Below are 23,836 nucleotides of genomic sequence, written 5' to 3'. Positions count from 1 at the left end.
ATCTCCGTTTAAGTTAAATAAAACTCACAGGCAGCCATTTCTGATGTTTGGTGCAGTAGCACAGACATGCTATGCTAACGATCGTAAAATGCGAAGCTCCCCGAGGAGGTCATAGAGCTCAGGGTAGTGACGCACATTACTGTAATACGTATAAATGTGTGACATAAGACATCAAATATCATATCAAAATGTATATGTATACCTTTTTTTAACCACTCAGTGTACCTGTATACGACTGTACAATGTGAATTTTTATTTTTCATCCATACCTAAATATAATGCGCTCTATTGACCTTTTGAAAATATTTTTAGAAAAATGTGCGCACGATATACGAGAAATTACAGTAGTCAGTAATAACCTACCTACACAAGCAATGTGTGGGGCAATCGAAACTTCTTCTGTAGTTTTTCTGTAGTTTGTTGGACAAATCACACAACAACATTTGCAAATGTTGGAACTCAAAATGCAATAACTAATGTGGCACCTTGTCTATTTAGAAGAGAATTTAACACCACTATGGTCGCAAAAATACGGAGAATTTAAGAAAAAAAAAAACTTGTACAGCAAATTCTACGAATATGCGAGGCTGTGAACGGTGAAGTAATTTGTATTTATTTTTTGGGACAAGTTGAGTTGACAAAAGGAAGTGAACTGCAATCCAAGCCATGCTGCATGTGATGATGCCCATAAAAACAGCTACTTTGAACACATCGTTATTAATTCAGCTCATTCCTGACCATTTCTGGGAACAGTTCCTTGCCTGACTGGGCCAGTCCACTTGTATTGGAGTCCACCAAAACTGTTGTCATCTATTCTTTCTTTTGTCTTTCTTGCTTCGGCTGGCCGAGCCTGCCTGTGCGGGATTGGAAGAGAGCGCCGAAGCGTGGCCACTGGATTTGAGGTGATCAAAGAGTTTGTTCCTAGTGGAGAACTCATCATTGCACGTCACACAGCGCAGCTTTACCACTTTCTGGGGGAGGGAGACAGAAGTTTACTTGGCTTGGAATTGCATTACCACCTCGTACAGGACTGGAGTGAAATTACACTGTCTGACAAAAGGGGGGTTGACATAGAGCCTTGTATCACGATTACAATCAGTTTAGAAGCCCAAACAGAATGAAAGTGCTCCAAATAAGCACCTCAATCAGAATAAACAAAACAGATCCAAATTTCACTGGGGTGAAAAATTCCTTTTGCCAAAACCAATCAGAGGCAAATCTTTATCATATAAAGTGTAAAGTGGAATGGTGCTGGCCTCTGCCGTCTGTGCATGCTTTGTCTCGATGTAAATATGCAGTGATATAATCGTTTACCTAAGGAAATATGGCAGCTTCAAACTGGAATTTGTATGCAACGGATGTTGTTTTGAGCAATTTGTAACTTGTTTTTAATCAAGCTATTGTTTATTTATTTTATTTTTTTTCAAGTGTTAAAACAGTCACTATGCTAAATAATGACTGACCTCCAGCTTGGTAAATGACGTGACGTTGATGTCGATGTTCAAATGCGATACAGTTGTTGCGATTGCATGTAGTGCGCATGTATAAATCCGATCGGAATACCTCACATCACGTCAACAGTTAGAGAACTTCAATTGGAATGATTTCAATTTGAACGACAAAACCTGCTTATGTTCCTGTACCAACCTCAGAAATCTGCTCTGCTCCCGAATGTGCCTTGATGTTCTTTGGTTTATCTTTTCCACCTGGCTTTTTGGCTTTGGTCTTCACAGCGCTGGGTAAGTCGAGGAAATGGTTAATGCAGTATGTATCGTAACGATGGAAAAGCCTAAACAAAACCGCTTACTTCTTGGATTCATCAGAAGGAAGAAGGTCCTCAATCTTGGCTTCAGTAGGTCCCGACAAGTCGTCCGGAACGTCTTCAGGATCCTCTTCAGGGACATGCTTGCCATCTGTGGTTGAAGTCACCTTCTCTACTTCATCATGTTCCTCCACTGGACTGCTCTGTATTAGAGGCCAGGTATAATAAGTATGAAGCAAGTGTGCTTGCTTTTTTGTTTTGTTTTTTTAACTACAACAAATTTTCAAACTCCAAAAAAGACATAAATACACTGCCTTCATTTTTTTAATGAAAGAATATCTACCCACGTTTTAAAGGCCATTAGGTTTACAGGGTTTACATAGATTCACACTTTTTTTCACAATTGGAGGATATTTCAGCAAAAATGGGGAGTGTATTTCAGTATAACAATCCCCTTTTTAATCTCAGGTGTTAAATTCTGGACCAACCACACAATAGGTGTAATATGCAAATTATCAACCAAATAAATAATTGTATGATGCTCCCCACACTCCTATTAACCTCTATGAGAAGCTTATAAATAGGTCCTATACTCAAACCAATTTTAAAGTCTTAAACATAAAGTAATGTACATAATGGTATTGCACACTATGTAGATTTTATTCCTTGTAATATGTGTTTTAATTATTTCTGTTCTTGTTGTTTTCCAGTTGTAATATTTTTACTAGAAAGCTTATATTTCACAATAAAAAATTACAACACAGTCTGCGATATGCTGACTTCGGCTCGATCTGATTATGCTGAAAAAATACGCAATGTACTGAATGCTCAATACGTGAACCGAGATATAGCAAAGGAACACAGTATACGTACTGTTGGTATAAAGAAAACAAATTTGTCACATTGTAAAGTCGAACACAGTCCCTAGGAGTTTAGAAATATGGTGTACAGAATTCCTTCACAAGGAGTCACCCTCAAATCTGCGAATAAGTGAAATCTTGAATGCTGAATTGTCTTGATGCAGTGTTAACGCTATATTTGTACATTTTATTTAATAAAGAAAAAAAAGGATGGGCTCCAGCATGTCCAAGATACTAATGGGGATAAGTGGCATAGAAAATGAATAGCTAGATGGAACATCAAAAGAAAAAAATTGTAGTACATACCATATTATTATTATTGGTATATACACGTTATACCAAAATATATATACATTTATTTCTAGGAAAAAAGAGCTTGAAAAAAAGATGACTATCACAAAATATTGTTGGGGCTTATGGTGGTAACTCACACTGCCAGCTTTCTGCTGCCTCTTCTTTTTCTTCTGCTTTTTGGACAATCTGTGTTGTTTGGAGAAAGGCAACATTACTGGGAAAAAAAAGGGGGCAAACGTGCTGCTAATATTGCTCACAAGGACCAACTTTTGTCTCGGTCGATCTTCCTCATCCTCTTCCTCTTCCTCCTCCTCTTGGGCCTCTATATATTTGTTTTCCTGCGCGGCAACCTCTTGCTGGTCCAGGGTCAGAGCGAGTGAATCATCACCTTGAAGCTGTTCCCGTAGCAACGTGACCATTTCTTTGTGCTTTCTGGACTTCTCGTGATTCTTCATCCTTTAAAAGGTAGCGAGAGGTGTAAATTATTACGTAGAACTGGAGAATATTGTTAACAGGAACGTGGCCAACAGAAACATCTGTTGGCACTGACGAGAATTGCAAAGGACAGCAATAAGTGTCCTTTTTGGCATTTTCATGTGATGTTAAAAACAGAACAGGAAATGTAACTTATAGCCATATAGAGCTCGTGGACGTGACGTCACAATTTTCACAGCGCCATATTGCCGGTCAAAAAGAGCTGCTCGACAGTGTGGTGGACATTGAACCGGAGCAGAATATTCACAATGCCCGAGACTTGCTGTGCTGTTTGTTCTTACAACAGACAAGACAGATATTCAAAGTGGTCATTCTATAGAATACCAGCTGAAAAGACGAGAAAAATTCGATGGATTTCGCCAAGTAAACCTGATGGGTGGTGCCCAACCAAAAACATAACTGTGTCGGGATCACTTCATTTCAGGTAGGAATTATTCTTCTCAAATTCCCAATAAGTATTTCTAATGCCAAGTTGGCTCATTTGAGAACAATGCGTTAAAAAAGAAAAAAAGACGGAGTCGTCTCCAACATAAACAGAAGTGTGTTGCGGCCACACGTTAAACTTTGGTAAACCTCTCCCGGACACTTTTTTTTTTTTTTAATATGCATTATACTCATATGAGTCCAATGCGTATTTAAAAAAAGAAAATACACTGTCGGTCACACAGAGGTTTACGTAGGTTAACGTGTGGCCGAAACACGCTTCCATGTACGGGGGCTAAAGCCTATCCCAGCGGTTTACTTTATTTTTTTTTTTTTTTAAATACGCATTGGACTCATTTGAGGAGTCGACTCGCTTTTTTCCTCCCAATCATAGTTAATCAATGCGAGTTTCTGTAAGTATTTGCTTTAAAATTTTGCCTGACATGGTAAAAGCTGGATTAATTAACTGTATATAATTTTCTGTGGCAAAATGTGCATATGTTGTTTAATAACTTTCAAATAGATTGTATGTGACTTTGGAGATTCGAGTAGATAAAAACATGAAAAACTCATCCTGGTAGACTTACGCTTTGTCTGATTTGAAGGACTTGTCGCAGGCTGGGCAGTAGAGATCATCATAATAATCAAAGTTGATGTCATCTGCATCTACCTGGTCTTCATGTGTACCTGTACAATCATGTGTGTGTTGACGAAGAACATTAATAAACTCATTGGGAGAGGCTGAGGGTTGAAGAAGCAATTTGTGAAAACAACTACAGTATAAGATGTTCATTCGTCAGCCACTTCAGCAGAGTTCCTTGGTACCAATAAGCCATTCGACAGCAGCCAAGCAACACTTTTATATAACGGTATTTTGGCCTCTGCAAATAATGGAGAGTATTTCCCGCCAATAAATCTGCAAACAGGTAAATCCGTGAGAAGCTAATCCCAAATATGCCAGGAAACCTTGCAAAGGAAAATATATATGCATAATGGGGGTCCTCCATTTAAGATGAACTTCTGTGACGCCGATGAAACCCTAACTTGTATGTTAAGTCAGAAGACACCATAGCATGTCACTAACCTACAGTTATGTAGTAGTAAAGTCAGAATTACAATAAATGTTTGGAGAAAAAACACATTTAGGCCAGATATAGAATATAACCAAATGCAAAATTGTATGTGTGATGATAATTGAGCATGTCTTCTTGTCCTCATGGCAACCTACTACTATACCCCCCCCCCCACCACCACCACCACCTTAGAGCAAACTAGCTCAGAAATATGAAACCTCCTAATCTATTACAGTGGTTCCCAACCAGTGTGTCGTGACAACTGTTTTGGTGTGCTGTGGGAAATTATCAAATTTCTCCAAATTGGTCAAAATATTATTTTTTTACAACAAAATTTATATTTGTTCAACTATTTATAGCACAGGCCTATTAAGACAAAACAAATAAATGTTCTTCTATTTGATGGAAGAAAATGTATAGTTGACTTATGCATCCACTTTATTGTAACACTTTTGTATGGTGGCATGCCGTGAGAATTTTCAGATGTAAGGTATATGCTTTGGCTCAATAACGGTTGGGAATCACTAGTCTATTAGGACCATCATAAACCGCGGCTCCCGCGGATGAATGTAGAGCTCAACGAACCTAATCGCTCCTCAACAGTCTTCTGTAGTGTTTCTAGCGCTTCATCCTCACTCTCGGAAGCGTCTCCAAACTCCTCGCCATACTGAGCCTCCATTTGCTGCAACTCCTTCTCTAGCTCCGACATGGCCGCCCAACTTTGCTCCTTGTACTCCTCTGCCAGCCTTAGAACACACGTGACATGTAGGCTAATTAGTATGCATCCATCCATTTTATACATAGCCCTTGTCCTCATTTCTTGTCACTCTTGACTGGTCGGCAACCACTTTCAGGTGTCAAAAAAAAACAATAAATAAATCACACATTTTCTCCCTTTAGAATCTTCAATCAACCTGACATGCATGTTTTTAGAATGAAGGAGGAAACCAGACTACGTTGAGACACAAACACACACTCTAAACACAGGAAGACCAGAGTGGATTCAAACCCAGAACTGCTAGACTGTGACATAGACATCCTATCCACTGTAACATCGTGCTGCCTTTTCCTAGAAATCCTATCCATTTTCGATCAAGCGTTTCCTAATTTGGGTCATGGGTAACCTGGAGCCTATCCCAGCTTACATGGGGTAAGAGGCAGGGTACACCCAGGATTGGTCACCAGATTTGCAATTTTTGCAACAATTTTGACTTTTCAAAGATGACTTTTGGTCAGAGATCTGTTACCACTGGTTGCCTGCCAATCTTTGGTACATGTAGGCAAGCAATCATACTCACATTCACACTTATGGAAGTCAAAGTCTTCAAATAACCTAGCATTCATGTTTTGTGCAAATGTGTGAGGACGCTGGAATAGTCTGAGCCATAACCCAAACCCAGGCAGACACAATAACCACAACCAAACCAAGCTGCCAAAGATAATATTTACTTGGCCTGACTGAGCTTCTGCTTGCGCCTGAGCTCCTGTGCCCTCCTGCTCTTTTCTGCGTTGCGCTCTTCCACTTCCTTGCGATGCGCCTGCACACGGCGGTCACGCTTGCGGATGAAGGCCACGAGCTGGCGTACCAGCTCGTTGCGCTCCTTGCGAGCCTTGTCCCGGGTCTTCTTGTTCTCCTTCTCCATGGCACGCTTTTCCCAACGGTTGGACGCCTGGCGCGTGTCGTACTCTTCCTTCCAGGCAAAATTCTTCCTTGTGCAAAAACTCTGCCAGTACCCATAGAAGACGTGGACCACCTGCGTTGCAGAAATACCAAAGCTTAAAAGTCATCAGTAATTATACACCAATAAATATATTGATAAATAATAATGACAAAATACAAATGAAACAAGATATTTGTATTAGGTAGCACAGTGGACGACTGGTTAGCACATCTGCCTCACAGTTCTGAGAACCCGGGTTCAAAGGCGGCTTTGCTTGTGTGGAGTCTGCATCTTCTCCCAGTCCCTGTGTGGGTTTTCTATAGGTGAACCAATTTCCTCCCCATCCCAAAATAGTGTGATAGGTTAATTGAAGACTCTGATGGCCCATTGATAGACATGGTTGTTTGTTTATATGAGCCCTGCGATTGGCTGTTCAGGGTGTTCCCCACTTCTTCCCCAAAATCAACTGGGAAAGGCTCCAGCACACCTGTGACCCCAGTGAGGATATCCGGTACAGAAAATGAATGAAACAATATAAAAGTTGTAACTATAAAAATCGTGAATTATCCACCTTTATTTAAAACAGAGCTCCATCTCGATACAAGACAAAGTGAGAAGCATTTGCCATAAAATCTGACTCAAAAACAGCATCAAAAAATATGTAATCAGTGGTGAGCACAATGCGGCCCACTGGACATCGTCAAATTGTTTGAGAGAAACTTACAGTATCGTAGTCACTTTGAGAATCCCCAAAAGGAGGAAAGTCCTCGTCCTCATTGTCGGCTTCTGCTTTTCCGTGCTCCATCTCTTCCTTCACAATAGACTCAAAAAGATTCCTGTAGACTGCAAAGAAACCCTGAGGACAAAAAAAACAAAAAAAAATTAGCTTTCCTATTTTCAAAAGGTCTTTTTTTTCTTACTTGGTGTAACCAACCTTGTCGTCATCACTAAAGCCTGAATAACACGTGACGGTGAAGAACTGCAATAGGTCGATGCTGTCATCTTCGTAGTCGCCGCTCAGGCCGCCCTTCAATAGAGCCTCCCTGTGATTGTCATACCTGACAAAAAGTGGTGGTGGAACATTCCTATACGAACCCATATCTATTTATTCTTAAAGAAAAATGTACATTAACGAAATATGTTGTGTTCCTGTGGGGTGACATCCAGTCAATATCTCCTAAACATATGAACCCATGGACAATACTTTGTCTCATTCGTGAACTGTAGAGATGTCAGCAGGGTTTGAAAATGCTTGCTTGACAAGTTACCTGCCTCCATGGGACACTGTGTGTCATTTCACCAATAGCTATTATTTCTCTTACTTGGAGTGCACACGCACTTTGATATGCTTTTGTGCCTTCCGCACGTTAGGAGACATAGAGCCGCGGGTTTGGTCACCCCTGGTCTAGCCGATGTCGACAAAAGGAATGTTCTATATTTTAAAGTGGCAGTACTCATATTACTCATTTTATATTGTTGTTGTTGGGTGAGAATTACCCCAACTCCAAAATAAGACCTTTTGAGGAAATTTATATATATATATCTTTTTAGTTTCCAAAGACGGCCTTGTTCAAAATTGCCATTACACCTTTTACACAGAGATGTACATAAGTGGTGTCCAGGTACACAAGAGGACAGAAAATATTAAAAGTGGAACCAGTTGAAGTGTTCCATTGCACTTCTGCATACCAAGTCTACTGAAGAGAACCACCCCATGAACTGTGTCACTACTTTTTCAGTTTATTTGAGCACACTTAGGAGCCTGTGACACACAAGAAGGCTCCTCGCCAACATTGCCACTCACGGCGGTTGATGAATGCGCAGACGAACATTTGGAGGAAATCCTTTCTCCAGACATTGGTTTTAATTCCAGAACTAAGGAAGAAGTGTTAATGTTCCCAACATAAGAGAGGTCCTCACACAGCCTTCTTAACTGTGTACAAATGAATTCATTTACGTTCGTTTTACATTGTGTATTTGATGGTTTCAAAAACGTTTTTAAATAGTTTAGGGACAAGCCGAAAGAAACACACAATTACGTGCTTTTAAATACGTGTTATGCAAATATTAGAATCTACTTGTATCTGTTTTTCTGTTGAACATAAAGTTAAAAGTGAATAGGCATTAACGATTCAATCCATTTATAGTGTGTTTAGTAATATCAGTCTCAAGTATGTATAAAAAGTGTTTTACACACGAACGTCTACGCTTGTATTTCCTACTCTCCTATGATTGTAGTGAGTCAACAACACAGTAGTTACCATGCTCTCTCCTGTGGGTCACTTAGGACATCATAGGCTGCCTGAATCAGCTTGAAGTGCTCAGCTGCTTCCTCGGCTTTATCCAAATTCTTATCTAGAGAGTTTTAAAACAATCATTTGATATATTCACAACCATAAGATTGAAATACTTTGTAGGGACCCCTCTGCCACTTACCAGGATGCCATTTCAGGGCTAATTTACGATATGCTTTCTTCAAATCTTCGTCGTTTGCTTCCCGTTTCACTCCCAGGACTTCGTAATGGCACTTCATCGTTGTTCTTTTATTAAGCGATTACATTTACTACTCAATGGATTCATTCGTTAGCGTTTAGCTAGCTTCCATATGCTAACTACCGTCATTGCTGTTGGTAAAAAAAAATACGTTTTTAGAGGGTTAGGGTTATGATTTATTTATTTGCGGCAAAAAAACAAAAGAAAACCTTGTTCTGTATCTTAATAAGTTTTCAATTAAATCCTGGAATATAAAATTTACAAAAATACAAGTGACAGACCGGCCTTTCGAACGTGCAGCCAACTCTCGCGATCATTCCCCCTTTCTCGGCTCAACAATTAAACACAACGACAACTCGTTGCTGCTCCCTCTGTCAAAATGCGGAATTGTCAGTCAAACCGTACGAACAGTTTAAAAAAGGTTCCTCCTCAAACATGAGATTCTTCGATTTAAAATATTTTTTTATGTAGTTATTGCGTATTTCGTCAAGGTAACTGATCAAATAAAACAAAAATTTGTCAGGACATCCGCATCTAGGCGCCGTTTGGGGCGCCATCGCTCTCTCTAACCGCGTCCAGTCACGCGAGAGTTGTCCTCAAACAATCATGTCGGCTCTCAAGAGAAAACGTGGAGGACGGTTACCCGGCGTAAAAAAGGCAAAGAAAGCCAAACATGTTGCAGAAGGAGGCGAGTCACCCGCTGACAACCAACAGGAGAAGAAGGATGAAATCAACGTTCCACCACCGCCTGTTTCTATGGTGGGTACAAGAGCCAAAGAGATTGTTGTTTGGTGCATGGGGCCCTAGCTAGCTCACGAGAAGCTAACTAATTCATAAAGTTTAGCCCTGTGAATGATTAGGTTGTCTCGAGGGGAACTTCTTTTTTCGTGTTTTGATTGTTTTATATTTAAATTGTTTGCAGGGCAAATGGATCAACAAGGAAAGAGTTCTCATCTTCTCTTCGAGAGGCATTAACTTTCGAACCAGACACTTGATGCAAGACCTAAGGAACTTGATGCCACATTCGAAAGCAGGTCGGATATGCGTACATTTGTGATTCTCAAATCTATTAGTATTATAATCATGTTTTTTTTAATCCCCATTAGATACCAAAATGGACAGAAAAGACAAACTATTTGTTATTAACGAGGTGAGTTTTTTCATGCATATAATAAACTGGCTATAAAATTGTTAATAAATGTAATTAAATATATTGACAATTGTTTATGAATGTAGTAAACTTAACAAATCTGAATTAGTAAACCTCTGCACACGACTGTGTGTAATAAGAAGAGAAGTGAAAACCAGACAAATTAAGCACCCCCACACAAATACCCAGATGCACACAGCCTTGTAATTTTGAGACAATCACGTGTGACGTCAGTTGAGAAAACAACCTTTGGTTTTTATTCCCATGACAAGTGAAGGACCATTGATTATGTTCATGTATGTAAAAACATTAGCTGTAGGTGACTTGCAGCGAGCAGAGTTTACCAGCTTACTGGAGTTTACAAGGTATGTGCAGGCTAGCTAGTGTGCTTGCCAGTATTCTAGATGAATAGACTGTTTTCGACTGACGACACACACCTTCCGATTTGGAACGCGGGCGCCATCTTGGTTTGGTGAATTCACGTAAACACACGTAACTAAGCAGGAATCATTTCAGAAAGGCGTATGAATGGAGGTACACTGCTATGTTATTGGTCACTCAAACAGGTGTTGTAAAGTGTCTTTCTTTCAACTGCCAGCTGTGATCAAGAACCAGTGCGAGAAAATGGAGCATTTAGCAACCAAACGGCTACAACTGTGGCTGTCTCGTATTAGCAGAGCCAATCTAGCACCCAAGCACAACACTCGTATGTGAATGCAATGCTCGTCTCTAAAATCTGTATTTTCTGTTTTATTATAATAAGTTTGCGAAAACGAGTTACCGCACCGCTAGCTGTTTCGTGAGTCGAGTTGAAAATGTAGCTGTGGAAGTGGAGAAAAAGGTGCGGGCTCCACTTGAGACTCGTCCCGGTTGATCCTCTCTCTCTTTCCCTCGGTAACAAAAGCGAAAATAATAATCTACACCTCTTTCGTTGGTATAATCAACATAATTAACACAACGCTGACTATAATCACACGGTACACTAACCTTAGCAGTGTGCTTACAATGGATACCGCTGCATGACAAACCCAGCCATTGATGAATTGGTTGTAGCCCTCCAGATCTTTTGTAATTCTTTTGTTGGTCCACAGTAGAAGCGCTTGACGAGAAAAGAGATAGTGGACGATGTCTGGATAGGTTACCGACACCCATAGTTGTGTACTCCATTTGTGTCTCGAAGGCATATGGGTCAATATTGTCGATCAAAGCACACTTCTTGTCGTAATGGTTTCTTGAAACATCAAATGAGCACCGATAAGTTTCCAAAGTCTTTTTAGCCATCATACGTCACTTTTACCAAAAGAGACAAAAAAACAAAACAAAAAAGACTTTCAACTATATAAAATAAAAACATGCACCTGCGCAAATGGGATGACGGAATTTTTGATCAGACAAGCAGGAAAAAGGGTTGCATATGTGACCAAATTGGCCGCAGTGTCAAGCCCTGTCATGAGTTCAAAGCTGGGATGAGTTGTAGCTCACTAGCCACCTGAATGAGGACGAGAGAAAAAGGGGATGGATAAATTAATTGATACAAATTATTATTTTTTCTTGTAGGTGTGCGAGATCAAAAACTGCAACAAGTGCCTCTTTTTTGAAGCCAAGAAGAAACAGGACCTCTATATGTGGTATAATATCACCTTTTACTTTTGAGATATTAAACATCTTTTTCCTCAAAACGGGATTAAAGACATTCTTGTCATGCAGGATATCAAATAGTCCCCATGGCCCCTCTGCAAAGTTCCTGGTTCAAAATAGTGAGTGGGACTGTGCTTCACTCTGATTATTACAATGAGTAGCCAGGAGTAATGTAAAAAATGTAAACTTCTTTCCAGTTCATACCCTGGCTGAACTCAAGATGACAGGAAACTGCCTGAAAGGATCCAGGCCACTTTTATCCTTTGATCCCGTGAGTACTGCCAGAAACAAGTTGGCTGTCAGAGTAGGAAGGCTTCACTGAATTTTGTCTCCCCCCACCACCACCACCCCCCCCACCCCCCCACACAGACATTTGACAAGGAAGCCCACTTTGCTTTACTGAAGGAGCTTTTCATACAGGTTGGTACAACCTCTCATGGCAGATGATTTTAGTGATAGATTTTTTTCAGGGCCGATGCCAATGATGTTACAAGAAATGCAAATAAATAAATGAACTTCTCTGAGGTGGCACAGTGGATCAGCTGGAAGGCGTTGGCCTCACAGTTCTGAGGACCCAGATTCAATCCCAGCCCTCCTTGTGTTGAGTTTGCATGTTCTCCCTGTGGCTGCGTGGGTTTTCTCCGGGCACTATGGTTTCCTCCCACATCCCAAAAACATGTAACATTAATTGGACACTCTAAATTGCCCCTAGGTGTGATTGTGAATGCAACTGTTGTCTGTCTCTATGCTCCCTGCGATTGGCTGGCAACCAGTTCAGGATGTACCCCGCCTCCTGCCCATTGACAGGTGGGATAGCCTCCAGCACTCCCCGAGACCCTTGTGAGGATAAGCAGCTCAGAAAATGGATGGATAAACTGTTCTGTCTAAAATATGTGCATAGTGCACTATACTATAGATATAAACAATTTGGTCAATCAGGCTAAGTTAAGACGAACTGTATTTCTCATATATATTGACATTATGAGCAGCAATGCACACAGTTGAGTATTGTGGACAGTATATTATAGTCACAAACAGTGTAATAGAATAATCCGTTGGGTAATATACACAGTCCTGCAACGGTAAAGTGCGGTTTTTCCATGAGCCGAATTTATGGTCTAGAGTCAGTGCTGATGGGTGATGTGAGGGGTAATGGGGCAAAGCGGAGAGGCAGTTGTGCATCCTGACTGCCTGGTGAAAGAAACTGTCTTTGAGCCTGAAGGTTTTGGCCCAAAGGCTCTGCAGTCACCTCCCTGATGGCAGCAGTCTGAAGAAACGGTGTGGTGGGTGACTGGGGCCACCTGTGATCTGGTTGCCTTGCGGGTGAGACGTGTGTGATGAATGTACAGAAGAGAGGGGAGAGACACCAATGATCAGGTGCTTTCACAGTGTGTAGCAGGATGTGGTGGCAGTAGGTGGTCCAGGCGCCGTACCACACGGTGTTGCTGCTGCACAGGATGCTCTCAATCGTCTTTTCTGTAGAAGGATTTTTTTTCAGGGGAAGATCCACGTGTGTTGTCATATCCACGGTGATGAATATATTCAGTCGCACTTGGTTTGACAAGATAAAGCTCAGTGATTGTAAAACATTGGATGTGGTGGTATCAGAACACAGGATTTTATTACAGTAGTCTGACATAGTCCAATTGTGCATTTTTGAGATGATCCTTATCTCAGCTGTACCAAATAGGAGTCATCAAAGTGAATGGGCATTATCAATTAGTAGTCTTGTTGCAGACATTTTCCACGCCGCGGTATCATCCTAAAAGCCAGCCCTTTGTGGACCACATCATCACCTTCACCATTGCAGACAACAGGATTTGGTTCAGGAACTACCAGGTAACTTTTCTCTTTCGTTAGAAAAAGGCCTCGTCAAATTTGACTGTAGAAAATGGATAGATGGATTTTCTTTTGGTGGCTTCCAGATCATCGAGGAGGATGCGGCGCTGGTGGAAATCGGACCTCGCTTCGTCCTCAATCTTATAAAGATTTTTCAGGGGAGCTTCGGGGGGCCCACGCTCTATGAAAACACACTCTTCAAGTCACCCAATATGGTAATATCCACTTTATACGTGACTGCAAAACAGTTGTACGTCAAAGATCTAACAAAGTTAAAATGATATCCTATCCATGCAGCACCGGCGTGAGCTCCGTCTGGCGGCAGCGGCCCGTGTCCGCGAGAGGCAGATGGTGAAGGAGTCGCTAAAGGAAAAGAGGGCCCAAGTTAAGCCGGAGGTCATCAGTGATGTGACAGACATTGTCTTTGACACGCCGGCGCCAGAAAAACCTGTGATCATCGAGACTGAAGCACCGGAGCCAAAAGAGAAAAAGAAGTCTCGCAAACCGTTCAAAAGGAACAGGATGCAGATGAGGCGTAGGTAACTGGAGGGAGTGAACAATGACCGAGAATAGAAAACACATTTATTCACTTCATTTGTTTTTATTATGTGTGAATGCAACATATTAAAGTTACTACTCAAGGTTTGGACAGTACTTGGAATAAAATATGGGACCAAAATTCGATTTTTTGCGATTGAATGAGGAAAAAAAATGAAAGGAGCAGGGGAAGCATGAATATTTTCTACTCCATTTTATATATACAAAAAAAAAATTCTCAAATAATTGTTAAAGGGATTTCTGATGCATGACAAGCATTCGGTCGAATTTCTGCTTGGCAAGTTCGCCTCGTCACCTTAAGACTTAGCAAACTTTGAGGTGTTCATTTTGTCAGCCAGTTATTGCTTGAGTCATATTGTGCTGACATGTCAGGACCAAGACATGTACCACAGTTGTAAAGCTCTATGCAAGAGATGAACTGATACAATTATTTGTCATCTCATTTGGATGATTGTGGTTTCCCCTTTCCAAGATTTCCAAATGATTTTGGCTGGACATAAGTACAGCATCTCCATAGTCTATTACAAATTTATAACACAATAGGCATTGCTCAAAGTTAATGCTGTTAAATGTTTCTATTGATGACCAATTGCTACAGTTCATCAAAACAAGACTAAATGGATATGGGCGGTATACAATTCGTGTAAGTACGCTACTGTATGTTCATTGACTTGTGCAAATTAGCAATATAGATCAACTGCAGTTACCGCATCTTCTCGTGAACAAAAATTTGGAAACCAACAGACGCCACGTTTGTGAGGTTTTTTATTTTTGTGTGTACAGATTTTTATCAAAATCCTTGGAAATACAATGGCCTGTTATAATACATCTAGGTACAGTATATACAAATATATACAGAAAGAATAATGCAGAAAATTAAATCGCTAGAATGAATAACAACTTCAATTAGCTTGAAACAAATTTCGTCCAAAATGTACTTGTCCAAACATCTTGTTTAAATAAATCAGTCATCATCCACTTCCTCATCAGGACAGCAGTAGTATTCCACAAAGCAGATCTGTCCATCGTCATTGCGCACCAGGTACTGCAGCGACAGGACACCCCTGCTGTCGGTCCTCACAGACACTTTGCAGGACAATGCCAGTGCTTTGGTGGACGGCTTGAGCAGGGCCATCTTGTACCTGTTTGGACACACCGTTAATGTCATAACATTTTGGGGAAAATATTTCTTGGGTGTTAAATACAAGATTAGTAAACCTTGGAAGGCTTTTGCTCAGTGAATATCAGAAACTGTTATGAATTGTTTTGTTTTGGCATTTTTGGTGATGCCACAGAAGGGTACGGTTTAAAAGAGAGCAAAAGTGTGATTAATGCTATTGAACAGGAAACAGGAAAATACAGTATGCCTGCTCAAAACACTGAGCAATGCAATTAAATACCAAATAAAATTTTACCAATACATAATTACTACGGCAGTTCCTCAAAAACAATTGGGGATGGTATTATCCTGCTGCCATCCCCTCTTCATTTTTTGTTTTTTTACAGTTTGTGTTAACTGGTTTACAGAGGTGGAAAATTTTTTCCATGGCAATTTATTTTGGAAATATTTAAAAATGCAAATGTCCCAGGTGACACGGCTGACAAGTGGTTGGCACATCTACCTCACAGCTCTGAGAACCGGGGTTCAAATCCTGCCTGGTCTGTGTTGAGTTTGTGTGTTCTCCCGATACCTGTTTTTTTTTTTTTTCTCCTGAGTGCTATGGTTTTCTCCCACATTCCAAAAACATATGTACATGGTGGGTTAATTGAAAACTAAATTTCCCATAGGTGTGAATGTGGGTGCGAATGGCTATTTATATGTGTACTCCGATTGGCTGGCGACCAGTTTAAGGTGTACCCTGCCTCTTGGCCAGAGACAGCTTGGATAGGCTTCAGCACACCCATGACTCTACTGAGGATAAGTGGTATGGAAAATGGGTGGAAATGTTCTACGGGAATTAACTTGTAATTGAGGGTACTTTTATGGAAAGATATCATACACAACATATAGACCTATTCTTTTGTCAGGTTTTTTTAGCTAGCCAATATCACAAATTTGAGCTTGCAACAATGCAAAAAATAAAAAAGCTAAGCAATTGCTTGTAAATCTTACGTCACTGTATCTACATTAAATCTCTAAGTAGGGGTACCCCTGTACTTCATCCACTTACACTAACCTGTTATTTTGCGTGGTAGTGCATTGGAACAGCTCCATCATGTCAGAATCTTTGGAGTAGTCATAAAAAGCGCTTCCAGCATTGCCGAACGTCGAGAGTCTGTAGCAAAGAGGATGCATTGAAATCTACGCTCTTGTTCTATAGCTTTTAATAAAAAGGTCAAACGTTGATTGGACCGAAAGTAAGGCTGGCTGGGGGACATGGTGATCTGCAGCACTTCACTGGTCATGTCCAGTTCAGAAAAAGCCTCTCTCAGACCCTCAGACATCAGGATCACCTTTAAACAGAAACAAATCATCTATATCTACCTATAAGAAGTAATAATCAAGTAAATCAATTAATTCCAGAATTAAACTACTGGATCTTTGCGTGACTAATAAGAGTACTATATATGTTATTCCTGAACAATTTTTAGGTAACATTATCGCATTAACACCCATTCAAATCTGAAAATAGATTTAACTGATAGCACGAGACTGCTTGGGAGACGTGTATCTTCACTGTATGACTTAAAAGCTCCATTTACTGTATACATTCTATACCTCTCGTTGTTAGGCTACCAGCAATGCACTATAGGTGCATTATGTACACTGAACTTATTTTATCCATAATTGTACTAACCAACCAGGACAGTGTATCACTTTCCTCTCTAAGCTACAACATTGTGATAAGGGAATTCCAGTTGTATTGTGATCACAACACTTTTTCCATCACTGCTACCAATCTGCATTGATATCGGGGGTCCTGCTCGCATCCCGTTGTTTGACCTCCACCTTATTTGTGACGTTGCTGCTGCAGAACTCAAAGTCAATTGGCTCCTCTGGCTCTTGCGTGTTGATCTTGCAAATAGTCACCACGCCACCCTCCTCCAGGAACAGGGTCAGGGGGTAACCGTAGCCTCTGTAGCATAGTCGGAGGGCAGTTGACACGCCTGAAGCAAAAATGACAGGTACTGTAAATAGATCACATCAATACAACAGTATGGATACTTTAGACAGCTGCTGTCGATAAGCGATAAGATACTATAAGCCAGGAGTGTCAAATTCACAAGTTTGTGTGCTACATTCACTCAAGTGCGGTGGCCCGAGATATTGGCTTGATAACAGACATACAAACACCAAAGGGATTTAAAAAAAAAAAAAAAAAAAAAACAGGGGGAGGGGAATACTGGGGGATCCCTTGGGCCCCCAGAGATTTTTTTTTTTATTTTAACACAAATTAACCAATCTCCAAACACTGTACAATAGAGTACAATCAGGCAACATTTTTTTCAGGAAAAAAAAACCTTTACACCATTCCACAACATTTTAATATATAAATTTGAGAAGTTGGAGGCCAAAACAACAAAAGGAAAGAAAAAAGGTAAATTTAACTAAAATCTCATGCCCATCTCCACCTGCCGATGCTTGCTTCAAGTTGTGCCACATGAATAGCATTACTTTGCTAGGAATAAAAATTACATTAAATATATTACTGAAGTACTAACTAAATGGTCAATAAATAGTAACTTTTTTTTAACTCTGCTCCACTCTGCAGTTGGCCACGGTAAGAGGCACCGAGCAGGTGTGGGTATACTTTTTGCCTCCCGGTTTGCCACCTGTCCATTGGGGTTCACCCCAGTGGACGAGAAGGTAGTCTCCCTCCACCTCCTGGTGGGGGGACGGGTCCTGACTGTTTTGTGGCTAGGCACCAAACAGCAGTTCAGCGTACCCACCCTTTTTGGAATCCTTAGAGGGGTTGCTAGAGAGTCGTCCCGCTGGGGACTCCTCTGTTGGGGGATTTTAATGCTCATGTGAGCAATAATAGTGAGACCTGTAAGGACATGATTGGAGGTTCACGAGTGATGGGTGGAATGGAACAAGAGAGAGATTGACAGACAGATCAGTCCAGCATCTATTCATGTGGACTTTGTATCGCTGTGTTGTGGTAAAGAAGAAGCTAAGACAAAAGGCGAAGCTCTCAATTTACCCGTAAATCTATGTTCCTACCTTCTGCCCCCACAACCCAACCCAGAAAAGCACTAGAAGATGGATGGATGGTCACTGCACCTCTCGGTGGACAACATTAGCAACAATAGTTTTACTGAAAAAAAGCAGTCAATTTGTTCTCCATTCCTCGTGGCCAGATAGGAACCCCTGATGGACTGGTTCTGGTCTGTGGGCTGTTTGACACCCCTGACTAAAATCTGTAACTAAACAGACACCTGGTACTGTGTTTCCTCCAAAAATACTGAGACAATCCAGCAGAACTGTGAGGTTGATCTGCAATGATACCATATCTTCCTTGATAGTAAACTCCTGGAAGATTTCAGCCTGAAATAAAAAGCCAACATCCTGACATCAAAATTCAACAATCCTGAAAACAAAGGATTTTTGAAAACAAACAAACCTGGATGAAGGCATTTGCTTGAAGACATTTTGAGTCCTCTACTGTGACTTTGAGACCGTTGGATGTGGCAGTGAAGAGGGCATGGTCTTTGAATGCAATGGCTTTCAGGATGTTGGACAGATTGCGTGCATTGTCCAAGCAGGCCAACAACACATATTGTTCATCGTTGCCCTGCAACTCCGTCAATAGCGGCATTGTCGCACTAAAAAGAAAGAACCGCTAAATATGACACTGTTGTGAATTTTGTCAAATTGTGACATAAAGGTATTTGGTATGGGTGGTGGTATAATGTGTCTCCTGCATGCACAGATCCAATCCATCAATTGACAAGTGTAGTTCAGCAGCTCGGTGATGACGTTCTGCCTTATGAGTGAAACTAGTGAAACTATTTAAGGTCTTTGAGTGCTTTCTTTTTCTCTTACAACAGGAGTGCACTGCTCTTTAAGTAGTTACAATCCCCACCGCTCTGCCCTGATCGTCATGGTAAAACAAACTATTTACAGTATATTCTTTAAGAATGCCACTATTTCGGTGTGTAGGCAAACCAGGAAAACCCAAGAAACTAGAATTTTCAACCATACTTAAGGATCGTTTTTAGCTACAACGATGGGTCATTCACGTCACTTGTGAGTTTTCATGAGCGTTAGTCTTCATTGGATGCCAAAAAGTAGTTGCCAAGCAATCGGTCGAACACACACGAATAGATTTTGAGTCAACTTTTGAAGCGCTACAACAACAACGCAAGCGACGCTTTCACAAAGCTAATTCACATTTGCTCACGGAAATGCGCTTACACGCAAAACAGCAAGCAAAAGCTAATTTGACAATATCCACTAATTAAATTAGCGCTAACGGCATGAAAATGTAAAAATAAATGATTACAAGTCACTCACGTTCTAAAAATTCAGACATCCATTTGGTTCCGTTTTTGAGAAGTACTACTTCCGCCTTACTTCCGCTTGTCCGGAACTTCATTTGCGCATGCTTATTGGATTCGCGAGCATTCGCTTCACGTGATCGATAACCTGTGAGCACCCGATTGTGGTTTTTCATCTCCAAAAGGTTAGACAGCTTCGGTAATACGTGATTACCTTCACTACTTAGCTGTGTAACCCAATTTTAACACCAAAGTGTCTGGCAATATGACTTTAGCTTTAGCCTCGCAGCTAGTCCTGTGACGTAATTCTCGCTAAACAGTAACGTAAACATATACGGTCGATTAGCACAAACGCCAATGTATACGATTAAATGAGAAACCTTTGTATTAAATGAGTTAATATATTCGTAATCTAGCCTGTGAATTACTACAGCTTTGAAAGAAGCAGCAATACGACTGTAAGGATTATCGACATTATCTTTCCGTGTTACAGGGTCTTCGCTTTGCTGTAGCCATGGTGTGCATCCCTTGCATTGTCATCCCTGTTCTGTTGTGGGTCTACAAAAGGTTCCTAGAGCCCTTCATCTATCCTTTCATTTCACCCTTCATCAATACATTTTGGCCTAAAAAAGCAGTCCAAGAGTCCGGCACCGGTGACCCAGCTATGGGTGAGAGGTGTAATAAGGCATCCAAGGGGGTAAGATGGAGAATGAAGTTACCACATCCAATTAAATAATAATAATAATAAAAAGAATTCACTCATTCTTGTTTTCAGCTTGAACACAATGGAGAGGTTACAGCTAATGGATCCACTGTCGCGGGCGATAAGAAGACAGACTAATCCTTCTAACTGCTTGTCATATCACATCTATACAACTGTAAATATTTCTAATACTGGATTCATAATGTTATAGATGCCATTTATTAGATTAGTAATTCTGTCACAATTCTGAATATTACATCTTATAACATTTTTTTATCAAGGTCAAACATGATGTTGAAGAAAATAAATTATGTATATAAAGTGAATTAATGTGTATTAATTTCAGACTTCTTATGAAATGAAGGCAACAAAATGTCCTCAAGAAACATTATTTTGGACTACTTTTAACAGGTTGAGATTTTCTTGTGTGCGTGTCAATTTTCAACTTATTTGATTGTGAATGGTTAGTGTTCTCTGCGGTTGTATAAAAAGAAGTATCCTCGAGCACGATATAAAAACAAGCTCTGCATTATACTTAGTGGTGTTTAATATTTTTAGAATAAGAAAATCGAAATACAAACCTGAATTCCATTTAAGTTGGGATGTTCTGTTGTGTGAAATGTAAATTAAATTAAAAACACTGATTTGCAAAATCTTTTCAAACTGTATTCTATTGAATACACAACAAATAATTTTAACAATTAACATTTTTTTTTGTTTGGTTTGATTTGTGTTTTTTGCATTATATCATTAGATATACAATGGAACTTCCGTTTTTGTATGGCGTTGTTTTCATACGATAGGGTTTTAAACTTTTTTTTTGTAACCAATATTTATCCTAGTTTTTGTTCACTAGCTTCAGCTTGATTTTTGTACAATTGAAAATGGTCCAGACTAAACGCATCTGCTTGCCTGTGTCACTTCTCACTTTAATATTTTAAAGTGAATCCAATTTAAAAATTTTGTTCAAGAAGAACATGATGTGGTAAACCTTTGACATCCACAAATGCCAGTTAATACTTTGCCATGTAAAGCAAAAGCTATATCTCAACAACACCCAGATACGATGTTGAGTTCTCTGGGGGCCCAGCTCATCTCATATGGACTGACGCAAAAAGGAACAGTGTGCTATAGTCTGACAAGTCCACATTTGAAATTGTTTTTGGAAACCATGCATGTTGTGTCCTCTGGGCCAGAGGAAAAGCGAAATTTGGATTGTTTTCAGTGCAAAGTTCAAAAGACAGCATCTTTGATACTACGGAGATGCGTTGGTGCCCAAAGGATGAGTAACTTGCACATCTGTGAAGGCATTGTACATGCTGAAAAAAGAAAGCATGCTCCGTTACCACAATATTTAATGTTATTTCATTTGAATGTTAGATATATGTCCATTTTATTGATTTATTTATTAACACCAGTGTTTCTTCACTACTGTGTTGCATAGGTTTGTGATAGGCTTCAGTGTGTTCCGACTGACACAAACAGGGCATATGTTACAAGGGCCATTCTATGTCATTCCAAACTACTTCACACACTTCTGAAATGCTGTCGCACACATAACTGATTTTATTTTTCTGCTCACAAACTCCTCAAGCGCTCATAAACACCACACAAACACCCCCCACTCATTAACGCAACACAAACGCACGTCAGCAATATTTGCCAACTGTGGGTCCGAGAAACTCTTTGAGAAATCTTGACCACACACTACTGATATTTCTCCCACGCGTTAACACGATACACATTACACATATCACATTAGTGATTTTCCCCGCTCATCTGAAACGCTTTCTTGCGGTTGCATGAAGCCCCCTCAAAAGAAGACACCCCCAGTTACCGCTGTTTTGCTGTAGGCTACTTACTCTTCTTCAAATTATTATTTTTTGGGTTTTTTTTTTTTAGCTTTGTGTCCGAGAACTTCAACATTTTTTTTTTTACTGTAATAATGGATGTCTGTAATTTACGGAAAAAGTCGGGTTACATTGTCACCGTAAAAACAGCACTCGGTAGTAAATTGAAAATGTTCGATTTTTTTTTTTTTCAATTAAACATTGAAAATGTTCAAAAACTTCTGAGCTGTCCCTCAACGTAGTAAGACGTCACGACGCAAGTGAACGCCCTTCATGACGCCACGACGCTAGGAGGTCGCGACGTGGAAAACATGGAGGCGATGGAGTTGGTAGATTAAAACTTCCACTCGCTCTGAAATTCCTCCGCAATTGAATCCTATACGTTTTTAATATACCCCCAGATAGTAGCCATTAGTAGCTTTAACTAGCATCACGCCGGGTGGACTTATTTTGCCTTTACACTCGCGAAGAGAGCCTCGGAAGCTGCTAGGAGCGTTTGTGACAGGTAAAATAAACCGCCATCTGATGTGAACTGGCAGCTAGCGTTAGCTGTCATAACAACAACAACCTCAATTTGCTCGAGATAGTCAAATGTCGCTGCTATGTCGGTGTCCGGAGAGCTTGTTGACGGTCACAACGACTGCAGCATCACGTCAATTAGCCTTTCGGTACTTCCTGTATGTGCACGTTTGACGTTATGTCTAATGAAAATCTATCAACACTACAGTCCATTTTAGTTAGTGATATAATAATATACAATGGGATACTTAGAACTATTTTTGTTTTCATTTGACTTCACATAATCTGAGGTCTACAGTTCAGCACGGTGATCCGAGATGTTAGCACGTCTGTTCACAGTTGCGAGGTTAAGGGTTCTAATCTCGGCCTTCCTGTGCGGCGTTTGCACGTTCTCCCAGTGTGTGAGTTTCCACCGACATTCTAAAACGTTAGGTTGTCAAGTGAAGACTAAGTTTTCAATAGGTGTGAGTGAGTGTAAATGCTTGTTTGTCTGTGCCCTGCGATTAGCTGGTGTCCAGTCCAAGGTGTAATCCACTTCTCTCGTCAAATGTATTTTTAGGTTAACTGAAGACGTGAGATGTTGAGTATGAATGTGTGTGTGAATACTTGTCTGTGACCAGCCATTGGCCAGCAACCAGTGTTAACTTTTATTGACCCATGAACAATATGACATGGAATATTAACATTTCAAACAGGTGTGGTGTTGATAATATTTGAAGTGCTTTGTGCCTGCAGGTGTTAGCCTATGTCACCCAAACAAGCAGTAAGGCAGCGGTGAGTCTGGACTCTGGAGATGGGAGCAAACACCAGCCAGCTCAGTGACCTGCCCGACAACCCCAGTCTTAAGGCTCTGGTGGGCACTGAGTCCATATCGCAGAATGACCCTTTCTGGAACCAGCTCATCTCCTTTACCGTCATTAGTCCCACCAGCAGGTACTCAACACAAAAGTCGAGTCACGTGTCTGAACTGGTTAAGTCCCACACAGGATCTTCTATGTTACTCTAGGATGTTTGCAAAGGCAGCTGCCACTTGAGTAATGATTCATCAGGTTCAATTTTCCTGGTTTTGCATAAAG

The 23,836-nt window shown here is 40.5% G+C and overlaps 5 protein-coding genes across 7 annotated transcripts in view; 3 read left to right on the top strand and 2 right to left on the bottom strand.

Annotated features, from left to right (window-relative positions):
* Positions 1–592: 592 nt before the first annotated feature.
* On the bottom strand, positions 593–9,383 carry dnajc21 (DnaJ heat shock protein family (Hsp40) member C21). Its single transcript, XM_061800454.1, has 12 exons — positions 9,005–9,383; positions 8,830–8,923; positions 7,503–7,626; positions 7,293–7,424; positions 6,357–6,661; positions 5,493–5,653; positions 4,422–4,521; positions 3,184–3,372; positions 3,054–3,102; positions 1,808–1,965; positions 1,648–1,735; positions 593–971 (listed from the first exon to the last, which is right to left on the bottom strand). The coding sequence occupies exons 1-12, from the start codon at positions 9,099–9,101 to the stop codon at positions 807–809; spliced, it is 1,662 nt and encodes a 553-aa protein (XP_061656438.1). The 5' UTR covers positions 9,102–9,383; the 3' UTR covers positions 593–806.
* Positions 9,384–9,517: 134 nt separating this feature from the next.
* Positions 9,518–14,339, top strand: bxdc2 (brix domain containing 2). Its single transcript, XM_061800455.1, has 10 exons — positions 9,518–9,820; positions 9,984–10,095; positions 10,168–10,211; positions 11,769–11,839; positions 11,919–11,968; positions 12,047–12,120; positions 12,219–12,269; positions 13,587–13,688; positions 13,775–13,903; positions 13,986–14,339. Exons 1-10 carry the CDS (start codon positions 9,668–9,670, stop codon positions 14,229–14,231), a joined length of 1,032 nt encoding a protein of 343 aa, XP_061656439.1. The 5' UTR covers positions 9,518–9,667; the 3' UTR covers positions 14,232–14,339.
* A 654-nt stretch (positions 14,340–14,993) lies between these two features.
* Positions 14,994–19,843, bottom strand: rad1 (RAD1 homolog (S. pombe)). Its single transcript, XM_061800457.1, has 7 exons — positions 19,705–19,843; positions 18,812–19,013; positions 18,627–18,735; positions 17,197–17,354; positions 16,600–16,700; positions 16,424–16,522; positions 14,994–15,388 (listed from the first exon to the last, which is right to left on the bottom strand). Exons 2-7 carry the CDS (start codon positions 19,004–19,006, stop codon positions 15,211–15,213), a joined length of 840 nt encoding a protein of 279 aa, XP_061656441.1. The 5' UTR covers positions 19,007–19,013; positions 19,705–19,843; the 3' UTR covers positions 14,994–15,210.
* Positions 19,738–20,925, top strand: LOC133490425 (UPF0729 protein C18orf32 homolog). 2 transcript variants are annotated; one of them, XM_061800458.1, is made up of 3 exons: positions 19,738–19,873; positions 20,182–20,385; positions 20,464–20,925. In XM_061800458.1, exons 2-3 carry the CDS (start codon positions 20,203–20,205, stop codon positions 20,527–20,529), a joined length of 249 nt encoding a protein of 82 aa, XP_061656442.1. In that variant the 5' UTR covers positions 19,738–19,873; positions 20,182–20,202; the 3' UTR covers positions 20,530–20,925. The 2 variants fall into 2 exon arrangements, with proteins under 2 accessions (XP_061656442.1, XP_061656443.1); XM_061800459.1 differs by having other exon boundaries at positions 19,750–19,887.
* A 1,543-nt stretch (positions 20,926–22,468) lies between these two features.
* Positions 22,469–23,836, top strand: part of dym (dymeclin) — a 57,307-nt gene continuing 55,939 nt past the window's right edge. The window contains exons 1-2 of one of the 2 annotated variants that reach the window (XM_061800453.1): positions 22,469–22,746; positions 23,496–23,693. In XM_061800453.1, coding sequence (XP_061656437.1) covers positions 23,554–23,693 — 140 coding nt within the window. In that variant the 5' untranslated portion in view covers positions 22,469–22,746; positions 23,496–23,553. The remainder of the gene's footprint in view (positions 22,747–23,495; positions 23,694–23,836) is intronic. The other variant, XM_061800452.1, reaches the window with a different exon arrangement.

This window comes from Syngnathoides biaculeatus, chromosome 17, assembly GCF_019802595.1.
Source record: "Syngnathoides biaculeatus isolate LvHL_M chromosome 17, ASM1980259v1, whole genome shotgun sequence".
Taxonomy (NCBI): Eukaryota; Metazoa; Chordata; class Actinopteri; order Syngnathiformes; family Syngnathidae; genus Syngnathoides; species Syngnathoides biaculeatus.
The sequence above is the reverse complement of the archived record's forward strand: the minus strand, read 5'-3'. Positions and strand labels throughout refer to the sequence as shown.

What these genes read in the sequence shown, in the direction of transcription:
- bxdc2 (XM_061800455.1), top strand. Translation starts at nt 9,668, where the DNA reads ATGTCGGCTCTCAAGAGAAAACGTGGAGGACGGTTACCCGGCGTAAAA. An exon ending in GATGCCACATTCGAAAGCAG is followed by an intron (nt 10,096 to 10,167) that starts GTCGGATATGCG and finishes AATCCCCATTAG; the next exon opens with ATACCAAAATGGACAGAAAA. An exon ending in TGAAGGAGCTTTTCATACAG is followed by an intron (nt 12,270 to 13,586) that starts GTTGGTACAACC and finishes GTCTTGTTGCAG; the next exon opens with ACATTTTCCACGCCGCGGTA.
- LOC133490425 (XM_061800458.1), top strand. Translation starts at nt 20,203, where the DNA reads ATGGTGTGCATCCCTTGCATTGTCATCCCTGTTCTGTTGTGGGTCTAC. An exon ending in GTAATAAGGCATCCAAGGGG is followed by an intron (nt 20,386 to 20,463) that starts GTAAGATGGAGA and finishes TCTTGTTTTCAG; the next exon opens with CTTGAACACAATGGAGAGGT.
- rad1 (XM_061800457.1), bottom strand. Translation starts at nt 19,006, where the DNA reads ATGCCGCTATTGACGGAGTTGCAGGGCAACGATGAACAATATGTGTTG. An exon ending in TGGAGGAAACACAGTACCAG is followed by an intron (nt 17,355 to 18,626) that starts GTGTCTGTTTAG and finishes TTTTTGCTTCAG; the next exon opens with GCGTGTCAACTGCCCTCCGA. An exon ending in CCCAGCCAGCCTTACTTTCG is followed by an intron (nt 16,523 to 16,599) that starts GTCCAATCAACG and finishes TCTTTGCTACAG; the next exon opens with ACTCTCGACGTTCGGCAATG.
- dnajc21 (XM_061800454.1), bottom strand. Translation starts at nt 9,101, where the DNA reads ATGAAGTGCCATTACGAAGTCCTGGGAGTGAAACGGGAAGCAAACGAC. An exon ending in CAGAAGCTCAGTCAGGCCAA is followed by an intron (nt 5,654 to 6,356) that starts GTAAATATTATC and finishes GTGTGTTCTAAG; the next exon opens with GCTGGCAGAGGAGTACAAGG. An exon ending in TCCTTCAAATCAGACAAAGC is followed by an intron (nt 3,373 to 4,421) that starts GTAAGTCTACCA and finishes TACCTTTTAAAG; the next exon opens with GATGAAGAATCACGAGAAGT.